The sequence below is a fragment of the Myxocyprinus asiaticus genome, chromosome 16 (assembly GCF_019703515.2).
Source record: "Myxocyprinus asiaticus isolate MX2 ecotype Aquarium Trade chromosome 16, UBuf_Myxa_2, whole genome shotgun sequence".
In the NCBI taxonomy this organism is placed as follows: Eukaryota; Metazoa; Chordata; class Actinopteri; order Cypriniformes; family Catostomidae; genus Myxocyprinus; species Myxocyprinus asiaticus.
Genome location: NC_059359.1, coordinates 807,501 through 835,464, shown reverse-complemented (window position 1 = coordinate 835,464; position 27,964 = coordinate 807,501). Strand labels below are relative to the sequence as shown.

At 39.0% G+C, this 27,964-nt stretch overlaps 1 protein-coding gene across 1 annotated transcript; it reads left to right on the top strand.

Moving 5' to 3' along the window:
- Positions 1–5,191, top strand: LOC127453657 (tetratricopeptide repeat protein 24). Its single transcript, XM_051720220.1, has 8 exons — positions 1–229; positions 490–783; positions 1,789–1,990; positions 3,514–3,720; positions 4,357–4,485; positions 4,574–4,695; positions 4,827–4,904; positions 5,071–5,191. Exons 1-8 carry the CDS (start codon positions 11–13, stop codon positions 5,131–5,133), a joined length of 1,314 nt encoding a protein of 437 aa, XP_051576180.1. The 5' UTR covers positions 1–10; the 3' UTR covers positions 5,134–5,191.
- Positions 5,192–27,964: the final 22,773 nt, after the last annotated feature.

The window sequence follows — 27,964 nt, the reverse complement described above, 5'->3', positions numbered from 1 at the left end:
CTGTGAGTTCATGGCCTCTGATGGATCTCCTGTCAGAGATGCTCGTGAGAAGCAGCAGAAAAAGAAGCAGAAGAAAGCAGAGAAGATCAGGACGGACAGATCTGATGTGGAATCCGACGCTCAGGTGGAGATTGAAAGTCTGACTGCATCTGGACACGCAGCGCTGCAGACCGGAGACCGTACCGCAGCCCTGCAGTGCTTCAAGAACGCATTAAGAACTGCCACAAAGGTAACAGAAATAATGAAAGTCAACATGCAAACACATATGACTTTCTTTCTTCTGTGGAACACAAAAAGAGACGTTAGACAGAAAGACAGCCTCAGTCACCATTCACATTCACTGGATGGAAAAAATGCTATAAGAATAAATGTTGACTGATGCTGTCAGTCCCTAACATTCTGTCAAACATCTTTTGTGCAGAAGACAGACAGTCATACAGATTTGGAGGGAATTTTTTTGGTGAAATATTCCATTAAACTCTATTCCAGCTGAGAGAGCGGAGGCTGCAGAGGACGTGTGCGTTTAATCTGGGCGCAGCGTATGTGGAGGCTGGTAAACCTCAGAAGGGGCTGGACTTCCTGTCACAGTCTCAGCCGGGTGAGAGAGGCGAGCAGATCGCAGACCTGCAGTTTAATCTTGCGACGGCTCACGAGGCGCTGGGAGACCAAACGCAGGCCACTCGGCATTACCTGCAGGCTGCGCAGCTGTACCGCTCGCAGGGAGATGCCAGTGCAGAAGCAGACACCTGTGTCAAACTCGCTCAATGCCACCTGCAGAGAAAGGTGAGGCATTTAAACAGACGAGCTTAACAAGCATTACCATGTTTGATGTTCCCCAAACATTCTGGTTAATGTACTCCATGCATAAATGCTTGGCTAATGAACTTCCAACGCGTGGTCTGGTTGAACATGTTTAAGTATGAAGGTAAAATAGTGCCTAAATGATTTGCATGCGCAGAGTAAGATTTGAGAAAGCGTAAATCAATTTGCAAGCGAAATTTGTTTTGTATGCACACAGAAGGTTTTGTAAAGGTGTAAATGAAGTTGCAAGCATAAGAAACAAATATTAGCAATACTTTAATGCTTTGCATATGTGTAATTCATGTGCTGTGAATCTGTAATTTTATATTAACACAAAGTAAATGTGGTCTGTATTCTTCTGACTTCCTTTTTTTTTTGCCTGCTTACACTTTTGGCACTGTTTTTACACCTAAACACGCTTGCAACTTGATTTACACCTTTACAAAACGTTCTGTGCACATGCAATTTATTTTTACGCTTGTAATTTAATTTACGCTTTCACAAATCTCATTCTGCGCATGCACATTTTTCTATCACGCTTGTAACTTCATTTACGCTTTTACAAATCTCACCCTGTGCATGCAAATTATTTAGTCATCTGTTTTTTTGACCAAGTGCAGACGGAGGGAAAAACCCCTATTTTAAAATACTATTTTTGCAAGTTCATTTGGTGACGCAAAAATTACACACTTAACAGCTTTTAATATCTCCCTTCAGCGTGAAGTCATGGTAACTTCCTTACGCTTACTGAATTGTGATTGGACTTGTGTTTATTTTTACCATCTATAAGTGCATTTACACTGCACACACAATGTTGTGTTATTTGTTGATTGTCATACACAGCCGTCAGAAAACAAGGCATGTGCTGAGTGTTATAACAACAGCAAAGCATCTGCCACTGATGAAAACTTTACCAGAAACACATACCAGAAACTTTAACACTATTCTAATGCTGCTTTGCAAACACTGACATTTCCTTCACTGCAGGAGTGGGCTGCGGCTGCAGAGAGTTTGCAGCATGCTGCAGGGAGTTATAAAGTGGTGGGAAATACGACTGCAGCTGCGCAGGCCCTGAAGGACGCTGGCAAACACATGCTGCAGAGTGGCAACTGCGCTATTGATGACATCATCAGCGTGCTGACCGACAGCCTGGAGATGAGCGCCAACATCACAGATCACGAAACGCTGGGTAAAACTTTAATTAGTGCTGTGAATGGGTGAATCTCATGAATCATTTTTGCAGATGAAATTATTTTCATGCCAATTAAAGACATTTTCCCCTCCAAATCCTCACTACTGTAATGAACCTGGATGTTATCTTCATTGATGATTGTCATTAGATTCAGTACAACAAATACTGTCTATCATGATGTATAAATGCTACACTTTATAATGTAAATAATTGAATATATATAATACATAACATTTATAATATTTGTAATAATATTATATTTTTCCATTACAGCAATGAAAAATATATTATATATAATATTTTAAATAATATTTTTTTATTACAGGAATGAGAATTGGGGGAGGGATTGATTAATTGTCAAGAAAATAATGTAACAATGGAAAATGTTATAATATATAATATTTAAAATATTTTTGGGTATGACAGTAACAAGAAAACAAGAATTTGGAAAAGATTGGAAAATCTTATATAATATTTTAAATAAAAAAATAAATAAATTACAATTAAAATTGGGGGAGGGATTGATTAATTGCCAAGAAAATAAATGTAACGATCGACAAATCTTTTAATATAATATTTTAGTGTAGGGTTAATTGTCAAGAAACTTATGGAAAAATCTTTTAATGTATAATATTATAATTATTTTTACAGTAATCAGAATTGGGGGGATTTAATGTTCATAAAATAATGTAATAATGGAAAATCTTATAATATATAATATTTAAAATATATATTTTTTTGTATGACAGTAACAAGAAAACAAAAATGGGGGGCAAAAAATAAATGGAAGATTGGAAAATCTTATATAATATTTTCAATAAAAAAATTACAGTAATGAGAATTTGGGGGGATTTATTAATTGTCAAGAAAATGGAAAAACAATGGAAAAATCATATATAATATTGTAAATTGTAATTTTTGTTATGACAGTATCAACAATAAGAAACACAAAAAATAATGTCAGATTGGACAATCTTATAAAATATTTCAAATCACATTTTTTTTTTTTACAGTAATGAGAATTGGGTTAGTTGTCAAGAACATTATATATAGTATTAATAATTTTTTTATGACAGTAACGAGAATTGGGGGGGGGGGGGTCAAGAATAATTGAAGATTGGAAAATATATAATATTTTAAATTTAAAAAAAAATTACAGTAGATAAAATTAGGTGGGCGGTAAATGTCCAGAAAATAATGGAAAAATATTTTAATATATAATATCTTAAATGTAAAAAAAAATTCTCATTTCTGGTAATGACAATTGGGATGACACATTGGAAAAAATCTGATATATTTTCAAGTGATATATAATTTTTTATTTCTTTGATTTTGGAGTAATACGAGCCGGACATGTTTTCATGAGATTCACTCTAATCTGAATAATATTGGAAGTATATTTAGTGATTTTTATCAGCTGCTCCAGTGATGAACTTAGGGACTAACACTCTTTAAATGCTTCAGTCATGTGTTTGCTCATTCACTCACATCTGTGGTTATATTCCTCACGTGTGTTACAGGAAAGCTATTGAATAACGTGGGTTTGAGTTTCTCGCAGTTGCGTCTGTTTTCCGAGGCCTGTGAGTGTTTTGAACAGGCTTTGCCACTGGTCGCTTCTAAACCGCACAGACTGGCAGTGGTCCTGCAGAATCTGGGTGCCATTCACAACACTCTGGGTCAGTACGAGCAGGCGCTGAGATACCACAGAGAGGCAGCAGCGTTACACGGTGAGCCACAAACACTGAACTACATCAAACCTGTGAAAACAAAGAAACATCTGCAGCATCTCACCAGAATCATTTATAAGTGTGTGATATGATGATAAGACATTACAACATTCTCCTGCAGTATGACAGGTGTAATTCATCTAAAACTATCAACATTTCTCTAATTTTACATCATCATTGTGATCTATGATATTACTAAGATAGTGTTCAAGTCAACATGAAATCAAAAGGGATCATATTTACTTTCTTAACACATGTTTCTGGTCTTATTCTGAATGATTCATCAGCGCATGATATTACAAAGAATAAAATGTTTGTCTTTATAATCTTTCATCAAAACTTTCATCACTTTCCTTTACAGCTGACGTCACCTAGGCAGGTTAATGTTGATCAATAGTCAAATAGCTATTTAGTCATTGTTTTAGACTGCTGTTGTAAGTAAGGTCATTTAATACCAGTAAACATGAATGTAATAAATGTTACGGCAATAATAGCAAATAATGCTAGCTTTGAAACAGAAGCGTTACCATTGGGAATCATGTTGATGCTCTGGAGGGTGAACTTCATCTTCACCTGGAATGAAGGCCTGGTGAATCTCACTGCTGTGTGTTATTCATGTCTGAACTCTCCCTGCAGGCTCCCTGGGCAGTCGTGGTGCTCAGGGTCAGTGTTTCAGTAATCTAGGTTTTGCTCACGTGGAGTTGGGTGAGCTGGACGAGGCGTGGGAGAGTTACCTGCATGCCCAACAGGCCTTCAGAGACACAGGTACTAAACCTCTATGACCACTAACTGTAAGACAGACACACACAGATGTTGTCTCTCTCTTTCTTTAACACTCCCTGACTTTGTGTAGATAACCCGTCTGGTCTCTGGCAGGCCTGTGAGGGTCTCGGTAGGATTAAGCTGCAGATGAGGGACCCAGAGAAAGCTGTTGTCTACTATAAAGATGCCCTGCGACTGCTGTGCAAATGCCAGGTGAGAACTGACCCACACCTGACACCCATGTGACCTCAAAATTCTAAAACCTGTCACTACTGGGCATTGTTGATTCAGATGACTAGTGTGTTTCATCAGTTCTGTTTTGCTGATGCTGTTTGTTTCTACAGGAAGTGTCTAGTTCAGTGCAGGAGCGTTTGGTCAGTAAACTGAGTGAAGCTTTACAGCAGAAGCTGCTACTTCAACAGGTGAAGATCAATATATCGTTCTATCTGTCAGTCAGTCTATGTTTCAGTCTCTTCTTTTGCAGCACAAAAACACTTATTAAACGTTGTGTCTATCTATGTAAATGTGTCGAGACCTCATAACATCTTCACTAACAATGTTTTCAAAACTATCCAACTTCTGTCCCAGAGAGGACCGCCAATGCAACGACACATCCTGGAGCGAAACCATAATAGACGACAGCCACGGTAACACAGCATAACGGTCACCACAAATGATTGATGCTTGTCCTTTTCTGTGATTTAAGCTGTTATAACTTCTTTCTGCTTTTGCATGTTTCTGATGCGTCTTTGAGATGTGATCCTCTGTGATGTGTCTATGAGATGTGATGATCTGTGATGCGTGTGGGAGATGTGATTATCTGTGATGCATGAGTGAGATGTGAGTATCAGCAATGGGTCTGTGAGATGTGATTATCCATGATGTGTCTTTGAGATGTGATTATCTGTAATGAGTCTTTAAGTTGTCATTATCTGCGATGTGTCTGTGAGATGTGATGATCTGTGATGCGTCTGTGAGATGAGATTATCTGTGATGCATGAGTGGGATGTGATTATCAGCGATGCGTCTGTGAGATGTGATTATCCATGATGTGTCTTTGAGATGTGATTATCTGTAATGAGTCTTTAATTTGTCATTATCTGTGATGCATCTGTGAGATGTCATTATTTGTGACGCATCTGTGAGATGTGGTGACCTATAATGCATCTGCGAGATGTGATTATCTGTGATGCGTCTGTGAGATGTGATTATCTGTGATGCGTGTGTGAGATGTGATTATCAGCGATGCGTCTGTGAGATGTGATTATCCGTGATGTGTCTGTGAGATGTGATGATCTGTGATGTGTGTGAGATGTGATTATCAGCGATGCGTCTGCGAGATGTGATGATCTGCGATGTGTCTGTGAGATGTGATGATCTGCGATGCGTCTGTGAGATGTGATGATCTGTGATGCGTCTGTGAGATGTGATGATCTGTGATGCATCTGTGAGATGTGATTATCTGTATGAGTCTTTAAGTTGTCATTATCAGCGATGTGTCTGTGAGATGTGATTGTCCGTGATGTGTCTTTGAGATGTGATTATCTGTAATGAGTCTTTAAGTTGTCATTATCTGTGATGTGTCTGTGAGGTGACTATCAGCGATGCATCAGTGAGATGTGATTATCCGTGATGTGTCTTTGAGATGTGATTATCTGTAATGAGTCTTTAAGTTGTCATTATCTGTGATGCATGTGTGCAATGTGATGATCTGTGATGCATCTTTAATTTGTCATTATCTGTGATGCATCTGTGAGATGTCATTATTTGTGATGCGTGCGGAGATGCGATTATCTGTGATGCATCTTTAAGTTGTCATTATCTGTGATGCGTCTGTGAGATGTGATTATCTGTGATGTGTCTGTGAGATGGGATGATCTATGATGCGTCTGTGAGATGTGATTATCTATGATGCGTCTGTGAGATGTGATTATCTGTGATGCGTCTGTAAAATGTGATTATCTTTGATGCGTCTGTGAGATGTGGTGATCTATAATGCATCTATGAGATGTGATTTTCTTTGATGTGTTTATGAGATGTGATTATCTGTGATTTGTCTGTGAGATGTGATTATCTGTGATTTGTCTGTGAGATGTGATTATCTGTGATTATCTGCGATTTGTCTGTGAGATGTGATTATCTGTGATTATCTGTGATTTGTCTGTGAGATGTGATTATCTGTGATGCATCTCTGAAATGTGGTGATCTATGATGCGTCTGTGAGATGTAATTTTCTGTGATGCATCTCTGAAATGTGATGATCTGTGATGCGTCTGAGATGTCATTACCTGTGATGTCTCTGTGCAGGATGGTGGCTGGCAGATCTGACTTACAGCAGAGAAGAGAGATGCTGAATGGAGCCACAGATGGAGAAAACTCCCACAGTATGAATTTCACATTCATCTTTGTCGATTCTGACACACAGAGCTGACCATACATAATAGAAACACAGAATGTTTTAGAAAAACAACCAACACTTACAGATGTTTAAATTGATGACACAGTGGTTCTCATTCACTAACTGTGCGTACGCATGTATTGGTGCACTAAATCTGCATACAAAAATGTACACAGAAATTATAATTCACTAATAAGTTCTCACTAAAATTTATAAGCAAACTGAAACCGTACATACACAAAAGTTATAAATAATTTTTGAATGAATGAACATGCACCTGTGGAACGGTCATTAAGACACTAACAGCTTACAGATGGTAGGCAATTATGGTCACAGTCCTAAAAACTTAGGACACTAAAGAGATCTTTCTACTGACTCTGAAAAACACCAAAAGAAAGATGCCCAGGGTCCCTGCTCATCTGCGTGAATGTGCCTTAGGCATGCTGCCTGGAGGCATGAGGACTGCAGATGTGGCCAGGGCAATAAATTGCGATGTCTGTACTGTGAGACGCCTAAGACAGTGCTACAGGGAGACAGGAAGGACAGCTGATCGTCCTCGCAGTGGCAGACCACGTGTAACAACACCTGCACAGGATCGGTACATCCGAATATCACACCTGCGGGACAGGTACAGGATGGCAACAACAACTGCCCGAGTTACACCAGGAACGCACAATCCCTCCATCAGTGCTCAGACTGTTTGTAATAGGCTGAGAGAGGCTGGACTGAGGGCTTGTAGGCCTGTTGTAAGGCAGGTCCTTACCAGACATCACCGGCAACAACGTCACCTATGGGTACAAACCCACCTTCGCTGGACCAGACAGGACCGGCAAAAAGTGCTCTTCACTGATGAGTCGTGGTTTTGTCTCACCAGGGGTGATGGTCGGACTGGTGTTTAGCGTCGAAGGAATGAGTGTTACACCGAGGCCTGTACTCTGGAGCGGGATCGATTTGGAGGTGGAGGGTCTGTCATGGTCTGGGGTGGTGTGTCACAGCATCATCGGACTGAGCTTGTTGTCATTGCAGGCAATCTCAACGCTGTGCGTTACAGGGAAGACATCCTCCCTCATGTGGTACCCTTCCTGCAGGCTCATCCTGACATGACCCTCCAGCATGACACCAGCCATACTGCTCGTTCTGTGTGTGATTTCCTGAAAGACAGGAATGTCAGTGTTCTGCCATGGCCAGCAAAGAGCCCGGATCTCAATCCCATTGAGCACGTCTTGGACCTGTTGGATTGGAGGGTGAGGACTAGGGCCATTCCCCCCAGAAATGTCCGGGAAATTGCAAGTGCCTTGGTGGAAGAGTGGGGTAACATCTCACAGCAAGAACTGGCAAATCTGGTGCAGTCCATGAGGAGGAGATTCACTGCAGTACTTAATGCAGCTGGTGGCCACACCAGATACTGACTGTTACTTTTGATTTTGACTCTCCCTTTCTTCAGGGACACATTATTCAATTTCTGTTAGTCACATGTCTGTGAAACTTGTTCAGTTTATGTCTTAGTTGTTGAATCTTTTTATGTTCATACAAATATTTACGCATGTTAAGTTCGCTGAAAATAAAAGCAGTTGAAAATTAGATGTTTCTTTTTTTTGCTGAGTGTATATATATATATATACACATACGCACACACATCTATATCATAAATGTGATTGTGATAGAGCGCACAAACAGTGCTTGGATGCAGCTGGTGGAATACACCTAGCCTGGAAAATGTTTGTTAGATGGTTTTAGCATGTTGTGTACCGCAGACTATCGCAACACATGAGAAGTTCCTTTACCCTATGGCAGAAGTGTTCTGGTACATAACAGTAGTGGCAATAATGCGCAATTCGTGCCACAGTACCAGCATCTATTCTTGCATATATATTGACAGCTCTTATAAGGTGCCGGTACGGTGTCCTGTTCACAAAATGATCAGGTGAAGGAAGAGAACTGCCACAGATTTCTTTCCACTTCAAACGCTGCCTCATGGACCACACACGCAGTCTGAACCTGTGGATGATGATGCACAGATAAATGCACCTGCACAAGCAGTGCTCCAAGCACGCCTTAAGTTGATCCAGCATCTATAGTGGTGCATGTTATTAAATCAGTCTAATCAGATTTATAGTGTGACATTTTTTTGGCCTTTTGCTTTGGTGGCTATTTCTCTACACATTTGCAATAGCACAGGTGCGGTGATGCTAAAAGCCCATATATGGAGATGGTTTGGGTGTGTTTTATGCTAAATTAATAATATGTCCCCCTTTTTTTTTTTTTTTAGAATAATCCGAATTCATTAACATTAGAACGAGGGTAAGAACAAATTCATGTGCGTATGCCACTGTTGTAAATCTGGCAGAAATGTTTCGTGAGAAATTGCAAAAGTATAAGCATGTACAATTCACAGCAATTATTAGTGAATGAGACCCAGTATGTTTATATTTCATTCTCTGTCTGTCAGCAAAAGTCTTTGGAGAGAGGAAGCCCAACAGAGAGACGATGATGTCAGAGTCCCACCTGAGCCAAGAACTCACTGAGCAATCAGAATATCACACTGCACTGCCAGAGGCCAACAGGTGCGCGCGCACACACACACACACACACACGTGCGCGCACACACACACACACACATACACATATATCTCCTCTCCTTTAGATGCACACATTAAACGAACAGTTCACCCATAAAGGAAAATTCTGTCATCATTTACTTACCCTCATGTTGCTCCAAACTCATATGACTTTCTTATCTTCTGTGGAACACAAAGACAATGTTAGAGACTGACAGCCTCAGTCACCATTTACTTTTATTGCATCTTTTTTCAGTGAGAGAATATGTGATGTCCCTATTCACTGTTATTGTATTAAAAAGAGCAGCCTGGACACTCTGCAAAATAGCTACTGTAACATTTTCTTCTTTTTAAAAACATTTGACATACATGCCTCTAAGTCTTATAACAGTCCAGTGTTATCATCAGGAATCTGAATAACACGTATGAGAAACCAGAGGTCCATCAGCAGAACTTTTCTTCACAGTCGTCTGGAGCTCCTGCTCACGGTGAGTCTGCTGTCCTGTCAGAAATAGCATCATAGGGTTTCTATTCTTATTCTGAACACATATAAAGAAAGACTGCTTTAAAATGGATGAATGCACAAAACTGTCTGCAACTGAAAGAAAACAATCACATTCAACAGAACTCTGATTTTACTCTGTAGGTGAATTGTCTTCTCTAACAACGAAGTCAGTACAGATGAACGGGTGAGTCGGTTTTCTCATAAAGAGTTTTTGTTTAGTACAGTATGTTCAGAATGGAATACTAACTAGTATTTTGCGTAAAACAAAATGTCTTAAATCTAGATCAAATATCAAGTCAAGAAAGAGATCTTAAAAATCACAGTTGAAATTACCAGTTCATTCATCAGAAAAACAGAACAGGACGCATGCACTGCATGTATTATGGGCAGGTTTGAGAGGGTTACTTTTAAAAAGTATTCCGCTACAGATTACAGAATACATGCTGTAAAATGTAATTTGTAACATATTCCGTTAGATTACTCAAGGTCAGTAACATATTCTAAATACTTTGGATTACTTCTTCAGCACTGGTAGATTTTTTCACTTGTTTTGACTATAAACAAGTAAATAAAGTAAATAAAGAAAATTCACTTTTATTAAAAAAAAAAAGTACCTAATGCAGTTTTGCTACTCAAGTAATTGTATCTTGTTTTAAGGACTTTTAGATATTTTTACAGAAAAACAATATTTAATTCTCATTAAGAATAACATTTTTGCAGCACATCTTTGCTCAAATATCAAAGGTCTTACTAAAGAAAAAAAGTTATGCTCCAACGTGCATTTTCGTCATAGAATTTATTGTAAATATAATCGCGCCTGGTAACAGATGCATGTAAAGGCAAGAAGTAGCATTTTAGCTTAGCATAAAGCTAAATGTTCAATTTATACAAGGTTAACTATTGTACTAAACCCCACAGAGTGAACACAACAACATCCTTTTCTGATCGTATGTGGATTCTGTTCATATAATGATGCTGAAAATATATTATTTGTAGCTTTCTATACGATGTTAAAGGCTACATTGGTTACCATTTCTTGTAAAAATACCCAAACTACATAAAAACATCGACAAGGCATGTAATCGTGTATTTATTGGATATACTGTATGTTTCATCTGTTAAAGTGTTTCTAACTGTTTTTGTTAAGCTGTAGAAACATGATGTAGCTCCTCTATTAAGCTCCTCAATCATGTCATATCCACCTTTTCACTCACAACAGTGTGAAAGCGCTCGTATGAATGAAACACATCAAAAGAAAGTGTTTCACTGCTGTTCAAACACAGATCGCATCATTTATATGGATAAATGTTTTCCAACTAAATAGATTAAACATTAAATGAAACAAATGACTATAAAATGCATAGTAACTGTATTCTGATTACCAACGTAATCCCATTACATGTATTCTGTACTCCCCAACCCTGATTATGGGATATAGTATTTTATTCAGTTCTGTGTACTGCACTTTTTTGCAAATGCAGTAGGTCATGCGGTATTCCATGCATACAGAAAATTTGCAGTAAGAGTAGTATGGTAATATACTCTGGCAAACATTATAATGAAAGCTGATGGATCATTTCCTGGTTTAAATGTTTCAGTACGCACTCACTGGCCATGAACGCAGAGACTCCGCCTCTTATCCAGCCTAACAGAGACGAGGCCACGCCCCTTATGACAAGACTGAAGTCCAGATTCTGCACAGTCATGTGACCTGCACAAGAAAATGGTTCCGCAGAAAGAGAGGTCTTCTGCTTTCATATGGAGTTGTGGTTGCCATGGTGAAGCATGCAGACTGTAAACACAAGGATTACAAGTTAACACAGGGTTACCAATGAACATTTACTGACATCACAACCCTGAACACGAGCAAAAAGCTGAACAGCAGGACGGCAGCTGCAGTTAGTGGACGTCGCCTTGAATAAAACATGTTTATAGATTATGAACATATTTCATGTTCAAAGATATTTTAATGTGTTAGGGTTAGCGATAATGCAAGCAAAGAAAGGGTGTCATGAGGTAACCCCCCCCAATAATCAAAACAAGCAAGTACATGATCTATGCATCTGATTATCTTGTGTGTGGGCTCGTTTGAAAGATAATCTATGTGATATTTTATGATCCATATATTTTCGTGAAGTTATAAGCCAAACCGCGGCATATAAGCAACACCAACTTCATTGTCAAAGACATATATTTAGCTATTATATTTAGTTATTAATATTTTGACGATTATTATTAAGTTGATTAAATGTTCTTTTTTTACTAGTAAAATTGGTAACACTATAATTATTCTAATTAATAAAATAATACATACATAAACTAATACATAGTAAATCATTAAGCAATGTATAGCTAATATGAGTGTAAGAATGTTCACGTTAACTATTTTACATAAGAAGTAATGGTGATTTGTTTTATTTGTGTACTATAATGGCTTTTTCTGTGATTAGTATAGAGAAATTGTTTTCATACTAAATATAAACAAATGATTTGATACCATGAGAAGAAGGAAAAAAAAAAACACTGAAAGCAGTAAATGGCAGAACAAATGTCATTAATGATAAGTTAACTTGGCCAGCATCTGCGAAGAGCATAAACTAGCACTTGTGCAGTCAGTATTTTCACAAAGTTTATTAGCATACATTGTATTTAAATGCGTTAAATGTTCAGCGAAGTAAATTTACAGCGCAAATTATGACGGCTATTAACACTGCTAGCGCATCAGCTTTTCACTATAGGCTTGACATGTCCCGCCCCTTACTGAAATGGAACAATCTGATTGGTTAACAAATATATCGCGGTTACAACGAATGTTCTGATTGGCTGCTCAGCTGATTCCGACTGTCTATCTTGCCTGCTGCTCTGTACACTTTTTAAAACATAAAAATCACAATTCACTCAGTGGTGCGGCGGCATTATCGTAGTAGATTGCGTTGTTCTGGCGGCCATACGTATCATTACTCATTTTATGTGAGTACACGTAAAATCCTTAGAATGCCGCCTAGACTACACGACAAGAAAGTGTGTGAGGCTGTCAAAATCTAATACAACAGGTTTATTGTAGAATCGGGCGGAAACTATAATTACTATGGCATTTGTGAGTCTCTCTCTCTCTCTGACTTTAATGCAGTTTTAAAGCAAGTTACTGTCGGTCATGTTTGGGACGCTCTCGGGAGGTTATTTCCAGTCATGACAGTGCAGCTTCTATCTACTTGAATAGGGAAACACAGAAATTTCTAAAACGGTTCGTCAAGATTACGACCAAAGAACATATTTCAAATCATCAATAAAATCTGACAATACTGGTATCATAAATTGTGTTTCTTTACCTCAGATTACGCGAAAATAACGCGATTTCCCATCTTGTATTGATAATGCGCATGCGCGTCTCGAGTTGATTGACAGGCGATGTCTGTATCTAAAAAGGTGATTGGCTCTTTTACCTGTAAGGCGGGACTGACCGTTGGCTGCCGTTGGGCGTTCCTATTTCTCCCATTCATTTTAATAGAAGTGGCCAGTCTCTGCTAAATAATCTCTGGTCTGTGCTCACCTCAGCATCTCTCTTCAGACTAGCAACATTATTCTTCATCTCTTCTCATCACGTCGTCTTCATGTCCTCATTTATGAGCTCATATATGGATTATTAGAAAAATAAATGAGTGAATGAGATGAGAGAGCGCGATCTTTGACGCCACAGGCGACAGGATGAGCAGGAATTCTCACAAAAGAAGTGAAAAACATTAATATTCAACTTCTAAACCAGTTTGAGAATATAATCTGAAAACAGATTATTCTATAACCTAGAATGATTCATAAAGAGGAACCGTCTCTTCATTATAGTGAAATAACACTGAGGTGAGTATTTTTGATTTATTTGTATTTTCTAAATATAATCACTGAATATATATATATATATATATATATATATATATATATATATATATATATATATATATATGTGTTGGATTTACTTAAAATATATATGTAGCATTTTTGCATCACGGTTTTTAAGTAGATTCAATTTATGGTCATTTTATGTCAGCACAACTAGAAAACCTTTGTTAGATATACACAAATGTATCAGTTCATTCAACTTTATTTATTTAAAAATCTGTCACACAAATAAGATTTAACAACTAATAGCACATTGTTTCAAATTAACTTTGCTTTTATTATTTCTACCTAATTTAATTTGCTCAAAAGAAAAATCACCCTAATGGTGACTTTACACAAAACAACTAATTACAGTAAAACAACATCGGTAATAACAAAAAGAGCGAAAATCTCTAAGAATTCTTAATAACAACTAATTAAATGCCCACATAAGTTATTTTTAACCAAATAAACATGCTTTCATTATTAATGCGCAAAGGCTTATGGGTATTCCCCACAACCTCAGTTCTGTACTGGATAATTTGAGTTAGTATTACTTAAAATCTTAATTTGATTGATTTCTAAACCAAAGAAGTTCAAGGAACTCACCATTATTCTTTTACTTGATGTATCACTCCAAGTTCACCTTATAATTAATATTTTATGTTGCACACATTAATGAAAATTAGGTAAAGCCAAGAATTGTATAAAAATGTACGTTACTGAGTAGAAGCGAATTATTTTCTAACATTATAGTTGTTAACAAGATAACGGCGTTTGTATCCAATATGATACGCAACGTTTGACGGCTCCTGTTTCACTCTCTGTTCCAGCTGACGAGTCAAACAACTGATAGTATGTACATTTCACATGATGATGGCACCATCTAGTGGTTATATGTGGAAATAAAAGTGGTTTCAATGTTTATATCGATCTATTTAAAATTGAGGCGGACTGGGGGCCTGGGTATCTCAGCGAGTATTGACACTGACTACCACCACTGGAGTCACGAGTTCAAATCCAGGGTGTGCTGAGTGACTCCAGCCAGGTCTCCTAAGCAACCAAACTGGCCTGGTTGCTAGGGAGGGTAGAGTCACATGGCATAACCTTCTCGTGGTCGCTATAATGTGGTTCTCGCTCTCTATGGGGCGCGTGATGAATTGTGCATGGATGCCGCGGAGAATAGCGTGAAGCCTCCACACGCGCTATGTCTCCGTGGTAACACACTCAACAAGTCACGTGATAAGATGCGCGGATTGACGGTCTTAGACATGGAGGCAACTGAGATTTGTCCTCCACCACCCGGATTGAGGCGAGTCATTACGCCACCACGAGGACTTAGAGCGCATTGGGAATTGGACATTCCAAATTGGGGAGGAAAAAAAATGGAGGCGGATTTGCACGAAAAGTGACTCTTATGTTGGGATAAATGACAGCTGATTTTAATAAAGTAAAAGTGACAGTAATGATATATTGTTACTGATATTTTAAAATGAGTATTCGCTGTCCTGCACACAAATGAATTAATGGGCCTCAGGAGGATAATGACCTTTAAAGCCTAATGTATCAAATATGATACATAAAAATAAAAACGTGCAGTTTCTTTTTATAGTTTGTCTAATGACACTAAAAATAGTTTAATATCAAAACATTTGAATTGACAATTCTTTCTTATGTCAGGCTTTACGGGGTTAAATAGTTTCTTTTTCAGTACCCATGCCTTATCAGTCCATTTCACTAATTATTACCACAGCATATTTAATCATATTATAAAATAATGACACTATCATACATTTCAGTGTCTCTGGATATTAGAGACAGTGTTTATAAATGGGCCTTTCTGACATTTGTTTTTTGACATGTTTTCAAGTGGTAATACTTGAGTAAAGTTCATCATCTCAGCTCATGTTTATAGCTCAATATCCCTCAATATTCTAAAACTCGGATCATTAAAACTCTCCTTTTGAGATAATATTGTAAAACTGTGTGCTTTAACCGGAGTAAACTGAGTTCGGTGGTGCAAATTATTGTTTCAACAAAAGTGAAATGAAAAAATAAATGAATAATTAAATGTACCAAGATTATGAATGTAATAACAGGGTTTAATTTGATAGATGTGATGTTAGGTTGCCATGAGAGGAAGTAGTCAGTGGAATTTTAAATATTGTCTTTAATAAATTATGAACTGAATAATTTACATTTACGCATTTGGCAGATGCTTTTATCCAAAGCAACTTACAGTGCACTTGAGCAACCTGGAGTTAAGTGTCTTTCTCAAGGACACAAACTTCTGCTTACCAGTTCTGTGCTTTAGCCCACTACGTCACCACCACTCCATGTTCTATGCATAGTAATTTCCCAGGTCCAGATTTACAGTCAGTCTTCACGTGAATTTTGAGGGAGTTCAGTTTAAAATTAAACTGTGCTTCATAAACCAAGACTAGTGTGACACTCCTGTTCTTCTCGCTCCATACGGGACTCGAACTGGAGTCTCCGGCATGGGAGTTGTGTGCGCTAACTAGGAGGCCAAAGGCTACAGCCTCTAGCGTCAGTCGCTAGTGCACCTCTTGAGGTCAGGAGAGTAAGGTTTATACACATTGCACATGTGATGCTCCTGTTCTACCCGCTCCGTACGGGACTCAAACCGGCGTCTCTGGCATGGGAGGTGTGTGTGCTAACTAGGAGGCCAAAGGCTACAGCCTCTAGTGTCAGTCGCTAGTGCATCTATTGAGGTCAGGAGAGTGAGGTTTATACACATTACACAGCTATCTATCAGCTGGCCACCATTACATTCACCCTAAACCTCACTCCCTTCCAGGTCATGGCACCATTGTAACGCTCCTGTTCTACTCACTCCGTATGGGACTCGAACTGGCATCTCCGGCATTGGAGGCGTGTGTGCTAACAAGGAGGCTAAAGGCTACAGCCTCTAGCATCAGTTGCTAGTGCACCTCTTGATGTCAGGAGAGTGAGGTTTCATGCACGTGACGCTCCTGTTCTACCCGCTCCATATGGGACTCGAACCAGCGTGGGAGGCGGGTGTGCTAACAAGGAGGCTAAAGCCTCTAGCGTCAGTTGCTAATGCATCTCTTGAGGTCAGGAGAGTGAGGTTTCTACACATTGCACATGTGATGCTCCTGTTCTATCCGCTCCGTACGGGACTTGAACCAGCGTCTCCGGCATGGGAGGCGTGTGCGCTAACAAGGAGGCTAAAAGGCTACAGCCTCTAGTGTCAGTCCCTAGTGCACCTCTTGAGGTCAGGAGAGTGAGGTTTATACACATTACACAGCTATCTATCAGCTGGCCACCATTACATTCACCCTAAACCTCACTCCCTTCCAGGTCATGGCACCATTGTAACGCTCCTGTTCTACTTGCTCCGTATGGGACTCGAACTGGCATCTCCGGCATTGGAGGCGTGTGCGCTAACAAGGAGGCTAAAGGCTACAGCCTCTAGCATCAGTTGCTAGTGCACCTCTTGATGTCAGGAGAGTGAGGTTTCATGCACGTGACGCTCCTGTTCTACCCGCTCCATATGGGACTTGAACCAGCGTGGGAGGCGGGTGTGCTAACAAGGAGGCTAAAGCCTCTAGCGTCAGTTGCTAATGCATCTCTTGAGGTCAGGAGAGTGAGGTTTCTACACATTGCACATGTGATGCTCCTGTTCTATCCGCTCCGTACGGGACTTGAACCAGCGTCTCCGGCATGGGAGGCGTGTGCGCTAACAAGGAGGCTAAAAGGCTACAGCCTCTAGTGTCAGTCCCTAGTGCACCTCTTGAGGTCAGGAGAGTGAGGTTTATACACATTACACAGCTATCTATCAGCTGGCCACCATTACATTCACCCTAAACCTCACTCCCTTCCAGGTCATGGCACCATTGTAACGCTCCTGTTCTACTTGCTCCGTATGGGACTCGAACTGGCATCTCCGGCATTGGAGGCGTGTGCGCTAACAAGGAGGCTAAAGGCTACAGCCTCTAGCATCAGTTGCTAGTGCACCTCTTGATGTCAGGAGAGTGAGGTTTCATGCACGTGACGCTCCTGTTCTACCCGCTCCGTACAGGACTCGAACCAGCGTGGGAGGCGGGTGTGCTAACAAGGAGGCTAAAGCCTCTAGCGTCAGTTGCTAGTGCATCACTTGAGGTCAGGAGAGTGAGGTTTATACACATTACACAGCTATCTATCAGCTCAGTTTAGTTTTCAATTCCTTTTTTGTTTTGTTTTGTATAGCAATTTATACAAGATGTTTAAGTGCTGTAGATACATTGGGAGGGAAGCCCTCCTCCTGTGACTGGCACATATTTAAAATAATAAATAAATAAATACAAACATATATAGACTGGATTATGTCCCCTGCTGTGTGACCTGCAGATCTGCACATTAACAACAATAACAAGAGCCTAATAAAATAACCTTAATTGCAATTATATTACACAATAAATAAAATCTAATTTTGATAATGGTTTAGATTGTCAAGAGGTAGAAATCATGTAATGAGCTCCACAAAACATTATTTATTCATTAAACTAACAGGGGTGAAATTGGTTGCATTTATTATCTGATTTTACAGGCTAGATTAAAGGAATATTCCGGGTTCAATAAAAGTTACATTTAATCGACCGCTGGGGCCTGGGTATCTCAGCGAGTATTGACGCTGACTATCACCCCTGGAGTCACGAGTTCGAATCCAGGGTGTGCTGAATGACTCCAGACAGATCTCCTAAGCAACCAAATTGGTCCGGTTGCTAGGGAGGATAGAGTCACATGGGGTAACCTCCTCGTGGTCGTGATTAGTGGTTCTCACTCTCAATGGGGCGTGTGGTAAGATGTGCGTGGATCGTGGAGAGTAGCATGAGCCTCCACATGCTGTGAGTCTCCGTGGTGTCATGCACAACGAGTCACGTGATAAGATGCACGGATTGACGGTCTCAGAAGCGGAGGCAACTGAGATTCGTCCTCCGCCACCCGGATTGAGGCGAGTCACTACGCCACCACAAGGACCTAGTAAGTAGTGGGAATTGGGCATTCCAAATTGGGGAGAAAAGGGGATCGCATTTGTGGCATAATGTTGATTACAACAAAAATTTATTTGGACTTGCTTTCAAAAAAGCAAAAATGGATGTTACAGTGAGACACTTACAATGGAAGTCAATGGGGCCAATTTTTTAGAGGTTTTAAAGGCAGAAATGTAACGCTTATTATTTTCTAAAAGCACTGAATTCTTCTTCTTAAAATGTGTGTGTTATTTGAGCTGTGTAGTTCATAAAGCTGTAAATTGTCTTTTTTACAGTCATTTTAGGGTTATAAGGTTAAGGTTTAGTAAGTGATTTTTATTACAGTAAAATCATGTTAACACACATATTGTTTATGTCTTGTGTCTATACTTTTGAAACAGTGAGTATTTTAATGTTTACAGATTGACCCCATTGACTTCCATTGTAAGTGTCTCACTGGAACACACATTTGTGCTTTTTTTTTTTTTTTTTTTTTTAAAGGAAAGGAGGAAGGAGTCTAAATAAATTTTTGTACTAATCAATATGATGACACAAACGCTGTCAATTGAGCTCAACAGAATATTCCTTCAACTTGAATTAACTCTTTAAGCTGTGAAGGTGTTTTTAAAGATTTCCTGTTTCAGTGGCACACACAAAATTAAAGGCTTTTAGCTCAAAAAACAAACAAACAAATAAAAAAAAGAGGGTCAATTGTTTAGTATAATTTTAAAGAAAACTTTTCAAATTTTGTAATTATGATAAATGAGACTCTCCGCCCAAGAAACTGTTGAAAAAACAAAAACAACATTCAGCCAAAAATTTACTTTTCTCTAATTTTCTGATTTGACATTATATATCTCAGGGTGTAAATAAGGTGGCTCCGAAAAACTGCTTTTGTTTTGTTCCCAATCATGTCAACTGTATCTGAGACAAATGTTGTGTTGATACGACAAAGCAATCAAAAGTTATAGCATTACAAAAATAATTTATCTTAGTGTCCAAAAACCTCTCCAAACAAATAAAACATAATAATTGTACATAAGAACTAATTACACATGCAAACACAACAATGACTAAAGGTTTGCATAGCATGCAGACATGATTTTAGTAATGAGATTTCACAGAATGAGTTTCATTCTGTGTCATTTGAGTCATCATTGAGTCTGTGTCAGGTATTTGGCGCCATCTTCTGGTTGCCATATGTAATTAAAGTGAACAATCCTCTCTGCCGATATTTGGATGACAGCGATCTGAATCTTAATATGATTGGTTTAGCATTCCATGGTGCTGGACAATGTACTATATCATTTCCGATGAAGTCATGTGATCCAGGAATGCTAACGTGTTTTTAGCCAGATAGCGCATTATGTGCTGAGTGCATATTGTCCTTCATGTGGATTATCTAATGATCTATACATCCGATTATCTTGTGTGTGGGCTCGTTTGAAAGATAATCATCTCCTCTAAGTAATGGTATGTGAAATTGTATGTTCTGTTTATGTTTCGTGAAGTTATAAGCGGAAACTTGGCTTATAAGCAACAACTGTTTAATGTAACAATTGTCAAAGACATACTTAAATGTTACTCGCTATATTTATGTCTGTGTAAAAGTAAAACAAATAGGCTGGTTGTATTCTACTCTTTGAGAGCTTTCCAACAACATATGACACATGACTATTTGATCAGTTTGATGTTTTTAATGATTACAATAATATGTACAGTGCAAATTTTTTAAAAGTTTTTATTGATTCCATATAACATATATATAAAAAATAATAAAATAACAGAATATTTGGAATCAAATTATATTATATACAACTCTTCCTCCCAAACATTAACCACCCCACCCCACCACCCAACACAAACAGATACCCCAGTGGTCAAATACAATTGACAAAGACACACAAACATACATTAAAAAAAAGTATATGTAAAAAAAAAAAAGGCTAAAACATACACATTTAAAACAACACGTCTCCCTCCACTGCCCCTCCCCGAGAGCCCTCCAAAAAGGCCAAATAGCTGCCCCATCTCTTGATGAACATATCCATGTTGCCTAGCCTTCTATATGACAACTCTTCCCAAGCTGCCACTCTGCCCATCTCCTCGCACCACTCACGAAACGAGGGGGCTCCAGCTAACTTCCATCCTCCAAGGATAACCTGTCTGCCCACCATAACACCGGCCAGGAACCAATTCTTCATGTACTTATCTCCTACATCAATGACCGCCCCGTCACCCAAAATACAGAGCCAGGGGCAAAAGGAGATCCGAGTACCCAATACGTTGCCCATAAAATTCTGGACCCTCAACCAGAACTCCTGCATCTTACGACACCCCCAAAAAACATGGGTGATGTCTCCATCTTCTAAATGGCATCGCCAGCAGGTGGGTGTGTCCTTAAGACCAAGCCTATACAATTTAGAAGGGGTCCAATAAAATGTATGTAGAATCTTAAATTGCATAAGGCGCACCCTTGCATCTCTAGATGCAGACTTGACATTTTTAAGAATCCTAGCCCACACTCTCTCCTCCAAAAACAAATTTAAATCTTCCTCCCATAATCTTTTGAGGGAATTTAAAGCTCCGTCCCCCAGACTATGAATTAGCAGGGAGTAATACACTGATGCCTCATGACCTTTTCCAAAAGCAGTAATCACCACTCCCAAAGTATCTGCCACTCTTGGGGGGTGCGTGCCACTCCCAAAAACAGTGCAGAGTAGGTGGCGCAGCTGTAAATACTAATAAAATTGAGATCTGGGAATCCCAAAATTTTGAACCAAATTTTCAAAAGGTCTCAATACTCCACTCTCATATAGGTCACCGAGTGTAGTAACCCCCCTCACAATCTGCTCTCACCAGCAGAAAGGGGACTTATACATAGTTTAGGGTTCTGCCATATGCTTGAGGCTATGTTTAAATAAATATCCGAATTAAACACTCTGGACACTTTTGTCCATATCGAGTGTAAATGCAAAATAACAGGGTGTAACAAAACTTCTCCAATTAATTTGATCGAAAGGCTTTGCAGAGGTGAAATAGGGGCAAGAGCTTCCTGTTCAATACAAAACCAGGGAGGGGCTCTCTCAGGTGGAAGCGACCAATGAACCAAATGTCTGAGACCAAATGCATAATAATAAAACAAAATCTTGGGTAGGCCTAACCCACCATTGTCAATCGGCCTATGTAACTTACTGAAATTTAACCTGGCACGTTTACCATTCCAAATGAAGGACTTCACTATGCTAACAAATTGCTTGAAATAAGAGAGGGGGATGTCTATAGGGAGAGATTGTAGCAGGTAGTTGAATTTTGGAATACAATTCATTTTAATAACATTAACCTTCTCAATCATAGATAAATGTAATGAAGCCCACCCGTCCACATCATTCGAAAACGTCTTTATTAAGGGATCAAAATGAACTCGAACTAAATCAGACAAATTTGCTGGGAATAAAATTCCCAAATACTTAATGCCCTGTTGGGGCCACTGGAAGGCGCCCGGCTGGAAGGCCGTTACTGGACAGTACACTGTCAAAGCCAAAGCTTCGGATTTAGACCAATTGATTTGTATCCTGAGAACTTGGAAAAGCAATTAATAATTCTGTGGAGGCAAGGCATAGATCTAGTGGGGTCGGAGACAAATAATAAAATATCATCTGCATAGGAAGGTCTAATGGTTCCACAAAGTTTGTAATATCTTCATCAGTAGACGAAGACGTGGAACTATAAAGATTAAGATTGAATTCTTTAAAAACATTATTAATATCAATGGCCGAGGTAAATATTTCACCACCAGCAGATTTCACTGAGGGAATGGCAGAAAAAGACTCTCTCTGCTTTAAATATCTAGCCAAAAGCTTCCCTGCTTTGTCCCCCGACTCAAAGTATGACTGTCTTGCCCTGAATAACCAAAACTCCACCTTCTGCGACAAAATAGTATTATATCTATATTTCAACCGGGTCAGTTCTCCAGTATGATCCGAAGCCTAAGAACCGCCTTAAGTGCCTCCCAAGCCACGCCCACAGAGGATACTGCGGACCAGTTGGTCTCCATATAAACACTGATTTCAGGATTTTGTAAAAGGGATACATTAAGGCACCAACTATATGATTTATTTTTCTCTATATGTGGCATCACCTCTAAACTCATCAGGGCCTGATCTGAAACTAAGATGTTTCAAATTGAGCAATCCACAACAGATGAAATGAGAGATTTGGTTATCAAAAAAAAAAAAAAAAATCTATTCTAGAATAAATCTTATGGACTGATGAAAAAAATGTATAGTCCCTACCAGATGGGTTCAAAAGTCTCCAAATATCTGTAAGACCAAGATTTTTACACATTCTGTGAAGCATCAGTGTTGCTCTAGGGGATTTACACACTTTTGCTTCACTATGATCAACGACTGAGTCCATCAAAAGATTAAAGTCTCCTCCCAATATTATATCATGAGGGATGCCAGTGGTTTGCAGCATCCCTTTAAGATCTATAAAAAAGCCTTGATCATCAGCGTTAGGTGCGTAAATATTAGCCAAAATCAACCTTTTCCCCTGAATTTCAGCTAAAACAATAATGACTCTTCCTAATTTATCTTTAATCTGTTTGAGACATTTGAATTGTAGATGTTTACTTATCAGTGTAATGACTCCCCTGCTCTTACTTGAGCCAACACTAAAGAAAACATGTCCATCCCATATCTTCCCAAATTTTTTAGCTTCCTGCAGAGAAAGATGCATTTCTTGAAGAAACACTATATCATATTTCTTACGTTTAAGAAAAGAAATAACCTTTTTATGGGGTGCCCCAACCCATTCATATTCCACGTGGAGAGAGATAGATACACTCATATTAACATTTGACATTTTGATATAATAGAAAAAATAAATTGTGCCAAAAACAAAATTAAGAAGACCACATTTCAACATTAATGCAACAATAAAACCCTGAACTTCCCCCCGAACAAAACAAACAGAAAAAAGAAAAACATGCGCATTAACCCCGTGCATGACAGCGCCAACCGGCGTCAATCCCTTTAAACTCAGAGTCCATGTACACCTACAAGAACCCCCGCGACAACATTGCCATCGGATTGCTCAATTTTGCCTCACAAATTTGTAAGGCAAAATTACATAACATCAAATATTTTGTAAAACAAACCCCAGCCAATAGGCAGAATAAACACAAAGAACATGTAGACTCATTCACAGAACTGTCTCGAAGGTGTGTTCCTTCACAAAACGACCGATAAAATGACAGATATAAAGCCATTCAGTTTCCTCGGTCAGACAAACGAATCTTCAGTGAGCCAGCTGATGAGTGCAGCAGATGACAATCATTCCAATTACCCATGAAAATACTCCACAAATCATACTCCAGCCAACAGGAGGCATAAGCACAAGGAACTGACAGAATCATCCATAACTGTCCCGAAGTAGTGTTATTTAACAAAACAAGCTCCAACCGCTAGGCGGAACCAGCACAAACACGCATCCCGGTTCTTCGGATGGTCAAGATTCAATTCACTCGGAGGCCGCATAAAAGTATATCCCATGATTTACACAGTCTGCCAACTTTATAAAAGACATCCTTTGTGTGGGCATGTAGATATTTTGCAGTCATCCGTTCATTGTAAAAGTGATCTTTAGTCAAAGCAAAAGTTTCTTTAAGGAAAAGTGTTATTCACAAAACAAACTCCAGCCGCTCGGCGTATCCAACGCAAAAGGAAACAAAAATGGCACCCAGCTTCCTCCGAAAGCCAGAGTAAGTACAGTGAGTCAATCCACTCACAAGAAAAACTCCCAATGGTTACTCACCCATTGTTTCTATAAAAGACATTGCCTGATTGGGACATGTAAATACTTTGCAGGCATCCTTGGTGTTTATTCTCAGTTTGGCAGGGAAAATGATGTAAGAGTTTCTTACATTCCTTGAACCGATCGCGTTTCTCTCTTGTCGAGTTCGCAAAGTCCGGAAACAAGAAAATATTATGGTTCTTCCAAGAAAGCTTTCCTTTGCTCCTCGCCTGGCACAACACAAGATCTTTATCAGATGATCTCAGAAATTTGGCCAGGATTGATCGAGGCCTGTCTCCCTCAGCAGATCTGCGAGCTGGGTCTCTGTGAGCTCGCTCGATTTCCAGTTTATGGCCTGTTATGTCGAGCAGACTCGGGAAAAGCTTGTCTAGAAATTTCACCATATCTCTGCCCTCCTCATGCTTAGGAATTCCCATAATTTGAACGTTATTCCTGCGGCTTCTATTCTCAAGATCTTCAAGCTTTTCAAGAACACGTTCCAAATCAACTTTGGTCGCAGGTGGATTAGTGGTTAATTTCCTCTCTGATGACTCCAAATAATCGATTCGTCTCTCAACATCAGTCACTCTTGTGACTAACTCAGAGAATTTTATTTCCATCGCCGTAATCGATCTACGTATTACAGCGAGATCCTCCAAGTGCGCAAGTACCTTCGTCAACATCACCGACATGTTGGACAGTTGACGCTGGATTCCTTCTCCCGCCGCGCCATCCAAATCGAGTCCCCGGTCCACAGGCCTGTCGGGGCTTTCATCCTGAACCCGTAAGTGTCTTTTAATGTCTCCAGAGCCCGAGGATTTTGACTTCTTTGCCATGTTTACCTCAAACAACAAATGTGTAACTGGGTGTATCGAATTTCACTGGATTATATCATGAAATTAATTTAAATAAATTAGCAAAGCACGCAGAGCTGTCTCTCACACGTCTGCCCTTCGCATGGCATCACGTGACTCCCCTACAGTGCAAATTATTAATAAATTATCAAAATGAAACACTTCTGATTTGTCTGCAAATTTCAAAGCAGTTGTTCAGTTTTGGTCATAATGTCTACATGCATTCCAAGCTTTAAAACGATACCTATTTTGTGCTAAGCAAGTTTGTAGTTAATAATATTTTAATAATTATTTTTTTCCTGGCAGGCTGATCAAAATCAGAGAAACTTTGACCCTCAGATTAAAAAAGTAAACCCTGTTCTTATTATGCTAAACTACTAAATCTGTTTGAAATTCTGCTTTATTCAATATGTCAATCTCAAAAAACGATTATTATGCGCTCAGTATTAAATACACTGAGTGCAGTGAGTGTGTTTAATGACTGTTGACATTGCTGAACACTTTGTTCTTGCTGTTCTGCGTCTTACAGGAGTTACAGGGTGGGCAAGAACTTGTCCAGTTCTTCAGGATCAGATTATGAGTTTAGCAGAATTTCCCTGGATGTTTCTCTATAGGCGAGCTGCTGAAGGTCGTCTTTAGTGTGTGTTTAATTCTGATGCGGCTCTTGACACTCTGAGTGTGAAAGAGAGGACAGAGCTGTCAACCAATACAAAGACACACACAACAGCTTTAATTCAGAGCGCTCACTGTTATCAGAGCGATCTATCAGACTGACTGACTGTGTGTTTGTGGAGGGTCGACACGTTTAAGGGTTGTTTACAGCTCACAGCGCAGGAAACACTGCAGGTCATTCCATGTCTGTCAGCTCAACCAGAGGTCTCCAGTATTTACATTGAAGTCTGCATGTAATTACATCTGTATTTACACTGTTAACCTTAACCCTAACCATAAGCCCTATCCCAACTCCTAAACATACTCGTACCTCAACCTCAGCTGCAGCAAATTTGTGAGAATTTTGATGAACAATATGTAGTTACACAATAAGTACATTGCATTGTGTGTATTTTAATGTTACTATTTAATATGGTATTTAAAAGACACCTTTTATAAAGTGGGACCATTTTTGTACTGGCGAAAGAGTAACATAAATGATGATGAAAGACAAAATATTAAATGTCATGGATCAATATTTACGGTGTAATCCATTATTCTGCAGAGCGGGGTCAAAATGACAATTTTCACCTATGATTATGGAACAAATGTACAGGTAAAAAAATAACATTAGAAGGGTGTTTATATGTATTATTGATTTAATGTGAATAAATAAAGGTACATTTCTAGTTTCAACATTATTTGTACTTCAGATCTTTGTTTTTGTTGGGCAAGAAAAACGAGCTTCATACCATGTGACCCACATTCGGTTTTCAACCACCATTAAAAATTGGTAAAATTGAACATTTTACGCATGGAGCCACATTGAGAGCCCAATATCTCTGGGACTGAATCATTTAGGGCCTTACAAATGAAGATACAAAAAGGAAAGTTTGTTCAGAATCAGAATGTAAAAGGATATTAAGATATCTTTAATACTTCTGGAGTTATAGGCACCCCAACTTTGGAAAAACAACACCAAAAAAGAGCTTTTCTCCATTTTTGGACTCTCACCATTGGCGTATAATGCAACAAGAGGTGCTGAAGTCAACTGATTTTAGTAATAGATCTACATATCTCTGTGTAAAAATAAAATCATGACACTGACACCTTTCTAAAGTTATTCTTTTGACCTGTAGTTTTGCTCCAAAATCATAGGCGAAAATGGTCGTTTTGACCCCCCTCGACACTATAATGGATTACTCTGGAAAGATTGATCCATGCCATTTAATATTTTGGATTTAATTATCATTTATGTTTATCTTTTATCATAAAAAGTAAAATAAAATAAATTCCAGTTGTGGAAGTTTCTGAAAATCTATTGATTTGACATGGAATAACACTGCAGGTATCATCACACCTGTGAGAATACACATAATAACTATATTTCTACATTTTCTGATCAGTGTCCTGTTATTTTGCTAGTGTGTTCTGGGTGGTCAGCTGAAAAGAGTTCAACCACAAGTCTCTATGAAATCACTCGGGTGACTACAACGTTATCTGTCAGATTTTGTCACCCGTTTTGTCGTCCGCCAGTTTCACGTTTCACCATTGTCATGAGTAAATGACAGAATTTTTATTTTTGGGTGGCTTTAAGTCCAATTTTAAGTCAATTTTAAATCCAAACTTTCCTCCCATTAAAGTGTGATTGCTTAAACAGCATGCTTTTTTGGGGGGGGGATTTTTTTGGGATTTTTTCCCCCAATTTGGAATGCCTAATTCCCAATGCGCTCTAAGTCCTCATGGTGGCGTAGTGATTCTTCTCAATCCGGGTGACGGAGGACGAATCTCAGCTGCCTCCGCATCTGAGACCGCCAACCCGCGCATCTTATCATGTGGCTTGTTGAGCGCGT

Coding starts and splice junctions, on each gene's coding strand:
- LOC127453657 (XM_051720220.1), top strand. CDS start 11: ATGGCCTCTGATGGATCTCCTGTCAGAGATGCTCGTGAGAAGCAGCAG. Junction 784..1,788: donor AATGCCACCTGCAGAGAAAG/GTGAGGCATTTA, acceptor CCTTCACTGCAG/GAGTGGGCTGCGGCTGCAGA. Junction 4,905..5,070: donor AGAAGCTGCTACTTCAACAG/GTGAAGATCAAT, acceptor CTTCTGTCCCAG/AGAGGACCGCCAATGCAACG.